We start from the raw sequence: 17021 nt of genomic DNA, 5'->3' as shown, positions 1-17021 counted from the left end.
TCGGGGCCCGACTGCTATACTGTTCCTGAAACTGGGCCAGTCAGCTCTACACTCGTAGTGTGGAAGGATCCTGCGCTGACTAGGCTAGCGAACGCCTTCCTGGCCTCCTCGACGGTACCATCCGCTTTAAAGCCAAACTCAACGGCGAGTGAGTTGAGTTCGTCTTTTCGGCGAGCATATATCCAGCGAACTCCTACACCACGGTTTTTGATAAAATCGGCTTCCTCGTACTCACCGTCCGATTCCTTAGAAGTACTCATCGTCCTATTTTCCTGGCGGACTTCCTTCTCGAATCCTCCTATTTCTTCCCGCCGCTGGGTAGGGGCAGTCGTTGCGTCTCGCCCCTCCTGGCAACTCTTCTCTTTTCATAGTGGGTCTTTAGGCCACTTGGATAAATCCCTGGCTAGTCTCGGTGTCCCTGTTCGGGTGCCACTTGTAAGGATGCTTTCTCGGCCGGGGTACAGATCTCAGTCGGATCCAAGAGTCCTTTACAAGAAAATTTGTAAATCACCGAAACACCGGACTAGAGGGTTCCACTCCACAGGAGAACGGGTAACTTTGAGGGGAGTCTTCACCGGAGGTCATTATTTACGTCGAGAAAAAGGCAGATGACGTTGGTCATGCAGAGTCCAATTCCTGGGCTGCGACCTAACGGGCGGGCCGGAGTCTTGTACTTCGCGTCAGAGGCGAAAAATCCACCGGGCTGGACCTTTGGACGAGGCCAAGCCGGGAGGATACTTTGCGGGTGTTAGTCTTGGGTTTCGCGTCGGAGCGAAAAATCCACCGGGCTGAACCTTTGGGAGAGGTCAAGCCGGGAGAATACTTTGCGGGCGTAAGTCTTGGGTTTCGCGTCGGAGGCGAAAAATCCACCGGGCTGGACCTTCGGGCGAAGCCAAGCCGGAAGAATACTTTGCGGGCGTAAGGTAGCACGAGGGCGGGGCTGCGCACGAGCCCCAGAACGACGAAGGAGCTAGGATTGCGGATAAGGCGGGAAGGGTGTCCACGCTCGAATCCCAAAACTACGGAAGAGACAGGAAAACTAGGATTCCAGATAAGGCGGGAAGGGTGTTAACGCGCAAATCCATTTCTAGTATTTTCCTACTACTGGTACTTAAGCTCCTTTGCTTTTCTAGTATTTAACATGATTTGATGAACTATCGGTTGGCGTTGCCACCCTGGGTTCTGAACTTAGCTATAACTTATTTATTCTTAATTCGACTTAATATTTATTGTAATTCACGGCGTTTCTCTTAAAACTATTATAAAGAAAGTAATAATGATTGTGGCACACGAGCCTTCTAGGCGGGTTCGTCACAACACTATAAATGATTGAGAAAAATAGTTAGCTCACCAAAATTATTATTCAACTGTGGTCGTCTACTAAGTGCAGTAAAACTAAAGTGAAAGTGAACACAATAAAAAATAGTCGAAATGCATCCAAATTCTGTCATTGTTTCTTGACAAAGAAAAAGTAGGCAAACCATGCATATGCATAAGCTGAATGCATTTCAACCCACTGTCCCGGACGAGTCAATTAAATTTCTGAGGCGCTTGAAAAGGGTTTTAAAAACTCAAAATGTTCAAGAGAAAGTCAGTGGCCTCTTACAAAACTAGTTCGCTTGAAAATAAATGTGAGTCATTACACACCGGTGTCGATCATACCACTAACACAATTCCTAGCGAGGAAAGTAACAATAATTAAATTATGTAACGAAAGTGATATGTGTTATATTAAATGGGTACTGATTCTGCTTTACAAATATAATAATAATATAATAAAAAAACAAGGGAGAACGCTATAGTCGAGTACCTCGACTATCAGATACCCGTTACTCAGCTTAAGGGACCAAAGGGAAATGGAGATATGCAAGCAGCAAAGCGAGATTTAAATACGCCACCTACCGGCGGTAGACAGATTTAAGCGTTATGGGCGTTAGAGTGGGCGTGGCAAATTTTTTTTTGGATCAATCGATAGGTATTGACGAGATCAATACATTTCAGTTAAAATTTTTTATCTAGCGTGAAAATTGTGGGCGCCAAAGGCTTGGGCGGTTTGTGGGCGTTATAGTGGGCGTGGCATATTCGCTTAACAAAATTGCGCTGCGTACAAAGCTACGGAATCTAAATCTGAGATTCCGATTCTCTATCTTTCATATTTTCTGAAATATCCACGTTCATACTTACGATTTTTTGAAGTTTGTGGGCGTTAAAGTGGGCGTGGCAAACTTTTTTTGGGTCAATCGATAGGTATTGATGAGAACAATACATTTCAGTTAAAATTTTTGTTCTAGCATCAAAACTGAAGAAGCCACAGTTTTGGGCGGTTTATGGGCGTTAGAGTGGGCGTGGCACTCTGCTGAAACAAACTTGCGCTGCGCAGGAATCTGCATGCCTAATCCCAGTGTTGTAGCACTTATAGTTTCCGAGATCTCAGCGTTCATACGGACAGACGGACAGACGGACATGGCTATATCGACTCGGCTAGTGATCCTGATCAAGAATATATATACTTTATGGGGTCGGAAACGCTTCCTTCTGCCTGTTACATACTTTCCGACGAATCTGGTATACCCTTTTACTCTACGAGTAACGGGTATAAATATTATAAAACATTGAAAGATTCAAAGACAATAATTTGACATAGCTGTATGGTGTTTCTGGAAGACAGTGAAAATTTACATTATATGTAAAATTCAAGGTAAAATTCTTTATTTATCACAAACCGTAAATAAGAGTTATGGGAATAAAAAAGAAATCGCATTCAAGCAGTGAGCCCTTTTCTATGATGAATACACCAAGAATTTGTTGTCAATTTTTATTCAAAAGTTTAAAAAATAAAAAATATTTGGTTTTTTTATTTACAAAAAGAAAGGAAGATAACTTCGGCAAGCCGAAGATTGCCTTGTGTTGATTGTTTAGATGTTACTCTGATCTCGGGTCCGTCAGGGCGAATTGGAACCAGGCGCGTGCGTAGTTGTCTGCCCATAATTAGTTTCGCTGGTGACTCGCCTATTGTGGAGCGTTGTTGTACTGACGGAGGAATTCGTTGAGATCTACCTTTAAGGAACTAGAAGAAGTACCCATTGCTCTAAGGGCACCTTTGACAGTTTGTACACTGCGCTCTGCTTGTCCGTTCGTTGCGGGATGATATGGGGCTGTGTACTTACAAATCGTTGATTTCAAATTGGTTCTGTTATCAGTAACTACCAAACTTCCAAACTTCGCAAAAAGATCATCCAGTAAAGCGCTGGTAGCTGATGCTGTGATTAATTTCGTTAGTGCCACGTCTAGCCATTTGGAGTAAGCGTCAGTGATAATAAATAACATCTTGCCCTGAAAAGGGCCAGCATAGTCGATATGCACGCGTTCCAAAGGTGCTTTTGGATATTCCCAGTGATGCTGAGAGTATTTCGGTAGAAAATTAGCATTTTTTGCACAACCCTCACATAAGTTGGCTATGTTTTCAATACGCTTATCAATCATTGATCAATATATAAACGATTAAGCAATGATCTACTTCTTCTAGCACCAACTTCCTTAGTTTGGTCTGGACTACCACTCTGTGCTCTAAAATTGGGCAGCCAGATGAGATTTGGCAGTAATGTTCTGGAGCCTTATACCCTGCTCACTTGAGGCACTGACCGCCTTCGATATTGTTCATATTTTCTGTCTCCCGTGCTATTCGATTATATGTTAATGGTAGTTGTTTAATTAGGCGTATTACGAAGCTGTCAAATGCATCGGGCTCTTCATCGCAGTTCCCATTTTCCATGATAGGCATACGGGATAAGTAGTCTTCATTGCTATTTTCCTGGGATCTTTTTGCTATCACATCAAAGTTAAAACTAAAGAAAAAGTCGGCGTGGGTTTCCATACGCGAAATGCATACCGATGGGTCGTATGGCACTAAGACTTGTAGTGATACTAACAATTTATTAATGCTATGTGATTGAGGTCCAATAAAACTTGCCTTCCTTAAGGATATTCCTAAGCGGTCTTTCTAGGCATTGGTGCCTGTTTGTTCGATTTTTGAATGTCTTGATCATTGATCGCATGACCTAGAAACTCCATCGATCGGGGGGCAAACACGCATTTGTTTTTATTCAGCTTAAATCCCAGGGTCTTATGTGCACGTAACCTTTTTTCTGAGGTTATTAAAAGCTTATCCACAATTTTTGGGTAGTTTAAGATATCGTCGAAAAAATTTTAATTTTTTTGGAATGCCTTGAAACACAGTTTCCATTGTCCGCTGCCAAATTGCAGGTATATTTGCAGCCCCATAGACTGAACGTGTTGGGCGAATAAGACCATGCTTAGGAGTCTTTAATGTCAATACGTTACCAAATTCTTCGTCGATAGGTAAGTGTGAATAGGTAACAGTAACATCTAAGTGAGCGAATACTGTCGCTCCTCATATTTTATTAAAGATCTCTCTCAGGATCGAAAGTTCGTCGATAATCATTTGCGGATTTACTGTTGGTTTGTAATTGCCTGTAGTGCAAAAGCCTCCATTCTTCTTTTTAACTACATGTGTAGTTGTAGTAGTGTAGTGTAAAATTCTGCTTCAATTTTTGATTCGATCTCCTTGCCTAAAGCATCCTTTGGTGCAGAGGGTACCTCTCTTGGTCGTGCGAGTATCGGCCTGGCATTTGCTTTGAGGTGAACTTTGGCAGGCGTTCCCTTAAACATGCCCGCTGTTGTACTGAAAACATCTGTAAATTGATGGAGTAATTCTTGAAGGAGCAATATTTCATCTGTGCGCAAGACTGTTGCTTGTATTTCTATTGCGTTGACCAACGCTTTATTCGCAATTGTGGTTCCCTGAGGTGCGGTGTGTGATCGGGCGCAAATAGGCTTGAAAAATTTATTACGATTTGTGAAATCCATCTCGTCCACATAATGTATCATTGTTTCCATCCACTACATACAGATTTAGCTTCTGGGTAATTTCGTAAGCATCTGTGAAAGTTATCGGTTGTTTAGAAACAATCTCGTCACATATAATCCATTCTAAAAAGCATTTTCTCCGTTAGCTTTCTATCTAGCAAAGATCAAAAATCCCAATATGTTGTTAATTTAATTTAATTTTGAACTGAAGATCTTCCGGATTTCGTGAACTTATTAAAATTCGCAGCGCGGAATTAAGCTCTGGACCCATGTGAACTCGTATGTAGTTTTAGTAGTCAGCAGTGGGAATTTCGCAGTTGCAGTGCCCATTCGAATCGTGTGAAGTATTCTCGTGCCTCGCCCGCCTTGTAGTTTTAAATTGAAAGCGGCGGCGTCATTGTAGAGCTGCTAGCCTGGCCAGCATTTGTGGCTGCTTGTGTAATTGAAGCACTTATAGAAGCAACGAAGCTGATAAAATCCAGGTTTCCCTGAGCCATGTTGACTCACTTCTGACACCAAATAATATGTCCCTTATTGTTTAAATTAATACATTTTGTTATTTTCGCATTATGCACAAACCTAAGAGCCAAAGCAAAGCTAGAGATGGGGTGAGTACGACAGTCAACAAGATAAAGACATCGCCACACTAAGTCCACAGGGTGACCTGGTCCAACGAAAAGGGCTGCCATTCATTTAAACATAACACCCGTAACTCCCTATAGAAATTTTAGTTTACCGAAAACAAAATTAATATAGTATAATATGGGAGCTATTGGATATAGTTGTCCCATCCTTTGGGAAGGTTTCATCCTAATAGCGTTAAAACCGAGAGACTAGTTTGCGTAGAAAAGGGCAGACGGACGAAAAGACGGACATGGCTAGATATACTCGTCTAGTGATGCTGATTAAGAATATATATACTTTATGGGGTCGGAGGCGTTTCACTTACTGCGTTGCAAACTTCTGAATAAAATAATTATACCCTCTGCAAGGGCATAAAAATCAAAATAAAAGAGTTTTCGCTGTAGCATTTTTAGTTACAAAGGAATTGCACATTATTGTGTATCGAAAATATACAACTTATATTTTTTTATAAAAGTAAATTATTTGATTATAGTAAAATTAAGTAATTTGGATTTACTTATAATGTTATGTTTACTTATTATACATTTTTATTACAATATATTTTTTTAGTGTAATTATAGAAAATTAGTCCGTTAAAATTGATTTCAATATTTAAAACATTAGTAGTATTAGTATTAACATTTTTAAAAAATTCGTATTGTATTTTTTACTTAAGAAGTACATATTATATAGTCGGATATTTTTCGCTTTAGAAAGGGTATAGGTGCAGTGGCACGCGCCAACAGCGAAGAGAAATCAAAAGAAATCAAGTATAGGGGTGAGAAGACTTGGTGCAATCTGTTTGAAAGGGAAGCATCCATTTTAATTGTGCGCAGCAGAGTTACTTTAGTCGTCTCTTTAAGTTAATATAATAAAGTCAGGTAAGTGCTACGTTAAGTTTAAGATGTTGTGCATTGATCTTAGTTTAAAGTACGTATATTTTGAAGGTATTCAAGGGGTTCCGTTAGCTGAAATTGGATGACGAAATGTTTTGTGGCAAAAAAAAATCCCGCAAAGGGTTTATACACAGCTCTAAAGGGAAAATATACAAATAAACAAGTAAAACGCATTTTTTAATCATATCCCCATACATTTTTTAGGTGCATTGGCCAAGGATTCGGAGGACCCGGACAAAGGTTTAAGGAAAGCGATGACCAATGTAAAAAGCGAATAACGTAACATAAAACTAGGCTTACTATAGTAATTGTCCTTTAACAGATAACCTAAATAACACTATTTAATTAAAATGAATTTAAAAGTAAATAAAAATGTATGTATTTTAAATTCTATATTTTCATAAGTGAAAACTCATGGAAAGATTCTGATTTTCAAGGGACGTGTCCCTTGCAAGTGATTTCACAAGTGAAAACTCATGCGAAAATTCTGATTTTCATAAGTGATTCACTTGGGACGTGTCACCGGCACGTGACAGGCTATACGAAAAATGAGTATAAGGAACAAGTGAAATCCCGTAGGACTTCGAAAAATTTTCATTTGAATTTTCACTTGTGAAAATGCGGACATCCCATACAATTTTCTATATGGAGCGTCACTTGTTCTTCATTTGTGCAAGAGGACATGTCCCACGTGATTCCCAAGGTGATTCACAAGTGAAACTTTTTTTTTGGAACTGAAGGGTAGGGTCCCAAATTGCGCTATGATTTTTAACGCAATGAATTATACATTTTCTTCCATCACTTAAGAATCTTTTGATGCGTTTTTGTCGTTGCGAACATATTTTGCGATTTGACTTATAGTGGCATGATTAATAGCTCAAGAAATATATAAAATAAATTACTTTTAGCGGTATTTCCTTTTTTTTTTTTGTTTGACGTAAAGACTGCTGACTTTTGACTGCTAACGCTTAAGATTGCTCAACCTTTTATATGAGTGGTCTGATTTCAACCGTTATGCGAAAGCAATATAAGCGTTGCTTTGCTGTGCACTATGAAATATTCAAAAACTTTTAAAAGGTTTATTAAAATATGTAAAATTGTTTATTTAGCTAAACATTCAAATTCAACAATAAATATTATATGTTTAGTGAGTTAAAGTTTTTGTAACTCGCATATATTTTTGGCTTCCTCTAAATCACTGACAGCTTTGCATACCTCAGAAAACAAGTCTTTTAAAATAGACGCTTGTCTACCTTGGGACCCGTCTATTGTGATTGTAGGAATAAATGTTACAGGAGGCCTTAGTGCGTGTGTGGCTTCTCCGTTCATTTTAAGCAAATCCAGGCCTTGGTTACTGCCGAAACATTTTTGAATGAGCGTATAGTCTATATTGTTTTGTTTTGCGCACTGAAAATATACAATTGACTTTTATTGTAAATAAATCTACAAGGAATACCGCTATAGTCGAGTATCTCGACTATCAGATACCCGTTACTCAGCTATAGGGACCAAAGGGAAATCTAGATATACAAGCAGCAAAGCGAGAATGAAATGCGTCACCTACCGGCGGTAGACAGATTTAAGCGTTGTGGGGTTAGAGTGGGCGTGGCAAAGTTTTTTTGATCAATCGATAGGTATTGACGAGACCAATACATTTCAGTTAAATTTTTTTATCTAGCATAAAATTGTCGGCGCCACAGGCTTGGGCGGTTTGTGGGCATTAGAGTGAGCGTGGCAAAGTCTTTTTTTGATCAATCGATAGGTATTGACGAGACCAATACTTTTCAGTTATAATTTTTTATCTAGCATAAAAATTGTGGGCGCCACAGGCTTGGGCGGTTTGTGTGCGTTAGAGTGGGCGTGGCATATTCGCGTAACAAACTTGCGCTGCGCTCAAGCCTACGGAATCTAAGTCTGAAATCTTATTTCTCTATCTTTGATATTTTCCGAGATACCCGCGTTCATATCTACGATTTTTTGAAAATTGTGGTCGGGTTGTGGGCGTTAAAGTAGGCGTGGAAAATTTTTTTTTGGGTCAATTGATGAGAACAATACATTTCAGTTAAAATTTTTATTCTAGCATCATCTAGGGGCCACAGTTTTGGGCGGCTTGTGGGCGTTAGAGTGGGCGTGGCACTCTGCTGAAACAAACTTGCCCTGCGTAAGAAGCTCAGGAACCTGCACGCCAAATCTCAATAGCCTAGCTCTTATAGTTTCTGAGATCTTAGCGTTCATCCGGACGGACAGACAGACGGACATGGCTAGATCGACTCGTCTTGTGATCCTGATCAAGAATATATAAACTTTATGGGGTCGGAAACGCTTCCTTCTGCCTGTTACACACTTTCCGACGAATCTGGTATACCCTTTTACTTTACGAGTAACGGGTATAATAATACAGAAAATTCATCGAGAAGACCGCCCGAAAATAAAGAAGGTCAGATGTAAGTAAAGCAAGCCCAATCCATGTAAGGTTTTTAATTACAATACCTTAAAGATTATAGTTTTTTTAAATAATGGCGGCGAAAGCTTGAATTGCTTATATTTTATATATATATATTTTATATATATTTTTTTCTTTTGAATGGTCCGTGCTCACGCCAGAAGGGCGTTCAATTTCTGGAGGCAGTGTCGAACGGCTGTTTTTTCCAGATGTCTAAGTCTCGCTCGCACTGTCCTCCGCTCTCCCTCTTCATATCTCCCCTAAGTCTCCGCTCCGCTCTGGGGCGCTTAAGTTAAGCTAGGCTTAAGCAGTTTTATTTTCCAGGTGTAAGAACAATCACCCACGCACGTCGCGTAAACAAAGCGAAAGTAGCCCCGCGTTTTTGCTTACCTTCGTTCTTGGGACTTCAAATATTTCAGTGATCAAGCCACCCCCATCAGTCCGATTTGAACATTTTGGATTCCTACTCATCTAATTATCAACACAAAATCTCATTTGCACATATCCAAATTCTTAAAAAAATTTGAGCGCGAGGCAGACCTTAGCGTTGTAGGTTTTTTGGGCGTTAGAATGGGCTTTGCACGTTCGGATAGCAAACTTGCTATGAATCAGACTCCAAGGAATGTGAATCTTAAAGGTTAGTGACCCTGATCAGGAATATATAGCTTGGCAGTTGGTGCGACCTTAAACTTTGAATACCCTTGCAGAGAGTGATTTAACTTTAACCAGAAGTTCAAAACGCAGTGAAGGTGACGTTTTTGACACTATATATGTTCTTGATCAGCATCACTAGACGAATTGATATTGCTATGTCCGTCTGCTTCAATACCGTAGGGAAGTTCAGGTTTAAGCCTAGCGCTTTGTATTGCGGAGATTAAGTTTGAAAACGCACTGATCTTAAGGACCCGATCGGATTAAGCTAGCAAATTTAGTTTTTTTTAACACAATTTGCGTAGTATAAGCCCTATTGACATGAAACTGGGCAAATCGTAGTTTTTTAAGCTTACCATGACTATAACTATGGCAAAGCCGCTTGCAAAAAGTCTCCTTCCGTTTTGGTTCTTTTCTTATACACATTTTTAGCCATACATTTTCTAGACATATTGTATTAATATGAATGCGATCGCTCAAGTCATTTTTGAGATACCGCGGGTACTGTTGGATAAAAGCGAGAAATAGGTGAACCCCCTTCATTTGCTCAACTATTTCTATTTGCATATTTCTATTGCATAATTTCCAAAGTAATGGTTTTATATTTGGATTTTTATTTTAGTTCAGTGTTTCCTAATGCTAGGTAGACACCACAAGATATAGTTTTAAGTTTCAAATACAAATTATTTAAAATCTATATTCTTTTATCTTGTCTTAGTCTAAAATATATTTAAAGCCTTCAAAATGCGGAGAAAGTGAAGAGAGATAAAGAGTATATTGTTTTGACGTTATTGTGTGGAAAAATCTAATATATTTAAAAGATCTTTAAGCACAATAACTTCAAAAATATATTTAAAGCCTTCAAAATGCGGAGAAAGTGTAGTGAGATAAAGAGATAAAGATCTAATATATTTAATAAATCTTTCGTCACGATAACGTCAAAAATATATTTTTAGAGCCTTCAAAAAAAAAAAAAAATTTGAAGAAAGTGAAGTGAGATAAAAAGAGTATATTGTTTTCTATGGTTACAAATTTTTTTTACCATAATAATATTTACATAATACAAAAGTTTGTAAACCGAAGAAAATAATATACATACATACATATATAACTTTTAAACGAGAGTGAGAGGACAAGTGGGAGGGGAAGTGGGAGGGGAAGTGGGAGGGGAAGTGGGATGGGAAGTGGGAGGGGAGGGGGAGTGGGCTGGGCGCTACCGCAAACGAGAGTGAGAGTCCGATGACAAGCGGGAGGGGAAGGGGGAGGTGGAGTGAGCGCAACCCCCCAGAGGGTTCCACAACATTCCAGAACACTCCAGAACACCCCCGCCCCCAGCAACAACAACAACTTCCGCTCGCGATAAGCGTCCCCGCACCAGCGACCAGCGATAACAATTCTGGTCCAGAACATACAATGCTTGGTCCAGAACATACATATCCATCCTACTTGATTAAAATAAAACTGGAACTCAAATTTCTTTCAGTTTAAGACCTATGGCTTTAAAAAGTGTGATCTTAAAGTGTTGGGCGTGGTCAACTTAGTATTTTTCCAACTATTTTCACAGTCTTTGTTCTTAAATTGGTAGAAATTGGAGTTTTTAAATCGGAAAGTACTCATCGAAACTAGCTTAAACCCATATGTGTTTCTCTGGCCTACCTCTCGTTTTCTTATTATATCGAGTTAAAGTTGTAAACACCAATATTATTTATAATGGCCACATCTTCTATTCCGATTGAACTCATGTCTTCGGCGATTATGTAGCTATGAACCCGAGGAACTGCAAGGTTAACAAGGTTCTCGTCGTTGGCATAATAAATAGCTGGTCATCTTTTTAAATTTGTGCCTTCTTTTTACAATACTTCTTTGAATACTTCATTATTTCTGCTTTAAGCGCGGATGCAAAGGGTGCAACAACTTTCAACATCTCCATTAGAGCCAAATGTTCTCCGGTTTTCCTTTACCCGGGTCGCCTTTTGTTTCTAAAAATAGATTGGGGGTTAAAGAAGTCCGATAATATTATTACAGTTATAATTGTTCACGCTTGCCTCTTTATTTTAGTTGAAATTGTATGCTAAAAGATTACCCTCTATTGTAAAGCATTATGATCCACAGTGAAAACGGTAAATCATAAGCTTTCTTGTTATGCGCAGCCCAACCAAGTGTATAACCTAAAGCAGAATACAGTCTCACACAGTACTTCGTGAAGTAAATATCATTGACTCCGTCGTTTTAATTTTTGGATCAAGCTCCGCCATCTGCACAGGGGCAGAGGCGGTGCAATAACAACAACCACTGGCATTTGCACAAGGGCAAATTTCACCTTTGGCTGCCTCCCATTAGGCAGCGGATTAAACATTGGCGACCGTGACAGGACAGCTGTCCTAAACCTTAACAACTCGGCTGTGAGGGATCACAAGGGATTCAGTAGCAGCTACAATTCAAGCGGATCAGTTGGAAAGTTATCTCAACTTGGACTTTACGGCATCACACCATTACGTCACCAGTACACCTGAGACACTTACTGGAGCACGTAAGCTTTTAAATCGGCAGATTTAACCCAGTTCACTTGTGATTTGATCTTTCGGACGCAAATAATACAAATAAAAGAAAAGGAAAGTCTGGGTTTAACCTATGTTGTAAAAGCTTCTCAGAACACGCAGGCTTGCTGTACCCCAGTTTTACATCAAAAGGTTTCGCAGTTACTTTAAAACTGTTGTAAAGTTTCAAAACTTGTCAAAGCTTCTCAAACGCATTTTCCTTACAGTTTGGCTGATCGTTCATCTCTTTGCAAACATGACCAAACCATCTGTAGAAGAACAGCCAGCTGCACTTAGGCGCAAAAGAACTCTGCTGCAACGAAACATGCAACGAACTTCGAATCGAGCGGTTGCAGACACAGCAATGGATGCTGCATCGGCAGAGTGTCACTTGGCCCTTTTGGAATCGCACTTTAGGCAATTGTGTCAAGTTCAACAGCAAATTGAAAAAATAGACTTCGAAGAAGATTCTCGCGATCAGTTTGAGACAGATTTTATAGCAACAAAATCTACGCTTTTAAAACGTGCAAATGTTAGCAAGCGCATTGGCCCTGAGGACTCCGTCTTGATAAATTCCACATGCTTAGGGGCCAGTTCCCATAATCGATTACCTTCTCTAAAACTACCAAAATTTGACGGAAAATATGGGGAGTACAACCGTTTTATTGCAGCCTTCAATCATATGGTTCATGATGATGTCTTACTGTCTGATATTGACAAGTTTACGTATCTACTCGGATGTCTTTCTGGTCCTGCATTGAGTGTAGTGGCTGCATTTCAAGTATCAGAAGAAAATTACAAAAAGGCATTGGAGCGCCTTAAGGAACGATACGATAAAAAAAGTGTTGATCTTACTCGAACATGTATCTAGCCTTTTTGCCATTTCTCAAATGAGAAAATCTGATTCTTCATCCCTTCGAGAAATTTTAGACACAGTGGCAGCTTTGCGTGGTTCACTACTCTCTCTTGGCACCGAACAAAATGCATTTAAAGCCATTTTAATTCAGCTCGTTTTGCAAAAGGTTGATTCAGATTCAAAACATGCTTATGATCGAGGTCAGAACTATGAGCAGTTTCCAACTTGGGACAATTTCTACAACATATTAGGTAGGCATTGTCAGTTTCTAGAATGCAGCGCAAAGCCAGGCCAGGAGTTCAAGCAGTATGATAAGCGTTCAGAAAAACTAAATCACCCCCACAAAAAGGCATTACTAACGGCTAGAGGGAGTTGTATAAAATGCGATTCTACAGATCACAATCTAGGATCGTGCCCTTCGTTCGTTGCACTTCCACATGAGAAGCGACATGCTTGGGTAAAACAGGCAGCGCTATGTTTAAACTGTCTTCATAAGGGCCACATCGCAGCTGACTGTCCTTCAAAATTTCGCTGTCGGACTTGCCGCGGGTTGCACCACTCTTCGTTACATCGCAGGAGTGAAACACAAGAAACTTCTCAATCAAATGTAGAACAGACAAACGGGCAACCGCGTTGCTCCACACAGGTAGTCGCATGTCTTTCTCGTATATGAAATCGAGCTCTTATCCCAACCGCTATAGTTCTTATCCAGGATAAGTACGGAATGTTCCACCCGGCAAGGGCCTTGCTTGATTCTGGCTCGGAAATTAACTTTATCACAGATACTTTGGCCAACAAATTACAACTTCAGCGAAAGCGTCAACATTTTGAAGTTTCTGGTATAGGAGATGTTAGAGCAAAACTTCAGTTCTCAGTCTCGACGACCATACGCTCACGTTTGTCTGCTGACGAATGGTCATTGCAATTTGCTGTTACCAAAACAATAGCATTGACTCAACCCGCCACTCGAATAGAATCATCAACGTGGTCAATCCCTGACGGCAGCTGCCGAAAAATTTTACCAAAAAGTGTCCGTGAAAATAGTGCGATTAACTAAAATTAGTGACAAAGATTAGAAAAATAAGACCGTAAAGTTCTTTAAAATAGGTAAGACTATGATAAAAGTAAAAAGTTAGGCTTGAAAATTGTTTTATAAAGAGTGTGGATTTTTTCAAAAGTTGATGTTGCCTACAGGCAACATTGGTCATAAGAGGTTCGCATGTAATAATTTCTTTTTGCTCATTTAGGCATGCGTCCGAAGGGATTAAACGAATTGGAAATTCAAAAAATTTGCGAGTTTGATTGGGAAGAGACCAACGACGAAGATGAAAATGAAGAGCCAGAGAATAAAATGGATGTTTTGGAGGCATTCATAGAAGAAAGTCTGCAGGACAAGGTGGAAATATTGAAGATGAGCTTATGAAAAGCACCGTGCTTAATTCGATGCAAAGCGACTTTGATGAAACAGTCCAACAAATTTATGAAAAAATCGATTTGAATAGTTTGAGATGGAGACATGCCTCAAAAGAAAATGAGATAGACACAGAATGGAAAAACCATGTGACTGCTGGCATCATAAAAAGTTCCGTTGAATATTTCAATTCATTTTTTGATGATGACATTATGGAAAAGATATGCATGGAAACTAATAAGTACGCATTTCAAGATAAAGGAGTGGAGCTGAAGTGAGAGGTATGGGAGTTGCGAAGATATATAGGCATACTGCTCTACCTAGGCGGAGTCAAAATTCCAACAATGTCAAATAATTTTAAATTATCCGCAATATCAGACGCATAGCCACGAAATAGATTTGGAAAAATAAAATCATATTTTCACATAAATGATATTTTGAAGCAACCCGGAAAAGGTGAAGATAACTATGACAAACTTTATAAGATCCGTCCTTATTAAGAAAAATTAAAAGAGAAATTTAATAAAATATCACAAGAGGAATATCAAAGCTGTGATGAACAGATGATTTCCTTCAAAGGTAAAAGTAGTTTAATTTATTTTCCAATATATGAGTTTTTAATTTAATTTATATTTCAGGTCATCATAGTTTAAAGCAGTATCTCCCTAAAAAGACGCACAAGTGGGGCTTTAAAATGTTTTCTAGAGCTGGGGTGTCTGGCATTATATATGATTTTTGCCTTTACGTTGGAGACGGAACCTGTAAGTCTTATGGACTTGGATTGTCTTCAGATATTGTTTTGAATTTAGCTTCAAACATTCCTGACAATCAAAATTTTAAATTATTTTTTGATAACTGGTTTACTTCAGTAAGCCTAATGATAGCATTAAAGGAAAGGGGTATCTTAGCAGTTGGCACAATTCGCAATAACCGTCTAAAAAATTGCGAATCGTTTATTGGTGTATAAATGTGACAGTGGTGAATAGCTGGCTACTATACCGCCGAGATCATAAGCAATTATTTGAGAGAACAAAACATATGCCACTTATAAGTTTTCAACTAGATATTGCCAAAGAGCTACTTAATGCTAATGTGGTTCAATCCCGAAAAAGAGGTCGGCCTGCATTTGCTTTATTAAATTTTAACTCTCCAAGCTCTTCAATCGGTATTGCAGAGCAAAGTTCTCCAGCTTCTTCCAAAGGGATTGATTCACCAAAATCTTTATTTCCAAAGAGGTCTTATATTATGATTCCAGCAAAGGCAATAAGATACGACCAAATTGGTCACTGGGTTCAGTGGGAATCAAAAGGTAGATGTAGAATGTACTACAGGCTTTCCCAGGTCAAAATGTTCAAAATGTAATATCCATTTGTGCTCAAGCCCAAATAAAAATTGTTTTTTACTGTATCATACAAATACTAACACCGAAAAATAAAGATTGTTAACAAAAATATCATAATTGTATTACTTATAAAGGTAATATTACACATACGTACGTACTTTTTTATATAAATGGATGGACAAATGTTGCCTATAGGCAACATTGCAGTAAGGACATACCAAAGGACTTAGAGTATCGAAAATCGGAATGAAAGTTACTTGGGGCTCCTATAAATCATTTATAGCATTAAACATTTTCTATGTGTCCCCAGTTTAATTTGGGCATAAAAGGGTTAAACCACAAAAAATTGACATTTTACTAAGCACCCAGGAATTCTTCGAATTGCTCACTGGCGGAAAATTATCACTGGGGCCTGGGCTGCCATGCCTACTTAACACTACACTCGGATGGATTATTGGTGGACAAGTTGTTGACAATCCGCAATCTAGGGCGAAGGCTAATGTTCTTATGTGCAAAATCTCGCAGTCCGAACAGCTGAATGAAAATCTAAAAAGGTTTTGGGAAATCGAATCATTTCCAGAATCATCTCAAAACCAATACACAACTGAAGAGGAAGAATGTGATCGCCACTTCTGCAAAAACTCTGCTTATCTCGAGAATGGGCGAGTTCAGGTTCGGCTTCCCTTTTCGAAATCTACCCAACAATTGGGAAGTTCAGTGGATATTGCCAAGCAACGATTTTGGCAAATAGAGCGTCGTTTACAACGTTTACCTGATCAAAAAAAAATGTGTTCTGATTTCATGCAAGAATATATTGATCTGGGGCACATGCAACCTGTAGATAGTTTTGACCCAAACCAACCTCACTATGTAATCCCGCATCACGCTGTACTGCGTCCAGACAGCTCAACAACAAACTTGCGTGTAGTTTTTGACGCATCTGCGAAGTCGTCGACAGGAGTATCATTAAATAACATTTTAATGGTTGGACCGACAGTTCAGCAAGACCTTATCTTAACCCTGCTTTCATTTAGGCTGTATAGGCATGCTGTAACAGCTGATATAACAAAAATGTATCGGCAATTCATTGTAGATCCCCATGACCGCAAGTTTCAGTTGATTTGGTGGAGGCACAACATTTCTGACCCGTTGAAATTATATCAGTTGAATACTGTCACGTATGGGCTTGCTTGTGCACCGTTTCTCGCCATCAGAAGTTTGCATTTCATAGCAGAGAAATATAGGAAAGAATTTTCGATAGGATCTGAAATTATATCTAAAGAGATGTATGTCGATTACCTCCTTACAGGAGCTGACTACATTGAGGATTTAAAATTGAAGATTGATCAAGTTACTGGAATCTTATCTTGTGCC

At 39.2% G+C, this 17021-nt stretch overlaps 1 protein-coding gene across 3 annotated transcripts in view; it reads right to left on the bottom strand.

The window, feature by feature from the left end:
- Positions 1–17021, bottom strand: part of LOC119561981 (gamma-interferon-inducible lysosomal thiol reductase) — a 184623-nt gene that overhangs the window by 11198 nt on the left and 156404 nt on the right. For all 3 annotated transcript variants that reach the window (XM_037875374.1, XM_037875373.1, XM_037875372.1), the window contains exon 4: positions 7623–7814. In XM_037875374.1, the coding sequence (XP_037731302.1) occupies positions 7623–7814 (192 nt within the window). The remainder of the gene's footprint in view (positions 1–7622; positions 7815–17021) is intronic.

Source organism: Drosophila subpulchrella, unplaced genomic scaffold (assembly GCF_014743375.2).
Source record: "Drosophila subpulchrella strain 33 F10 #4 breed RU33 unplaced genomic scaffold, RU_Dsub_v1.1 Primary Assembly Seq39, whole genome shotgun sequence".
Classification (NCBI taxonomy): domain Eukaryota; kingdom Metazoa; phylum Arthropoda; class Insecta; order Diptera; family Drosophilidae; genus Drosophila; species Drosophila subpulchrella.
The sequence above is the reverse complement of the archived record's forward strand: the minus strand, read 5'-3'. Positions and strand labels throughout refer to the sequence as shown.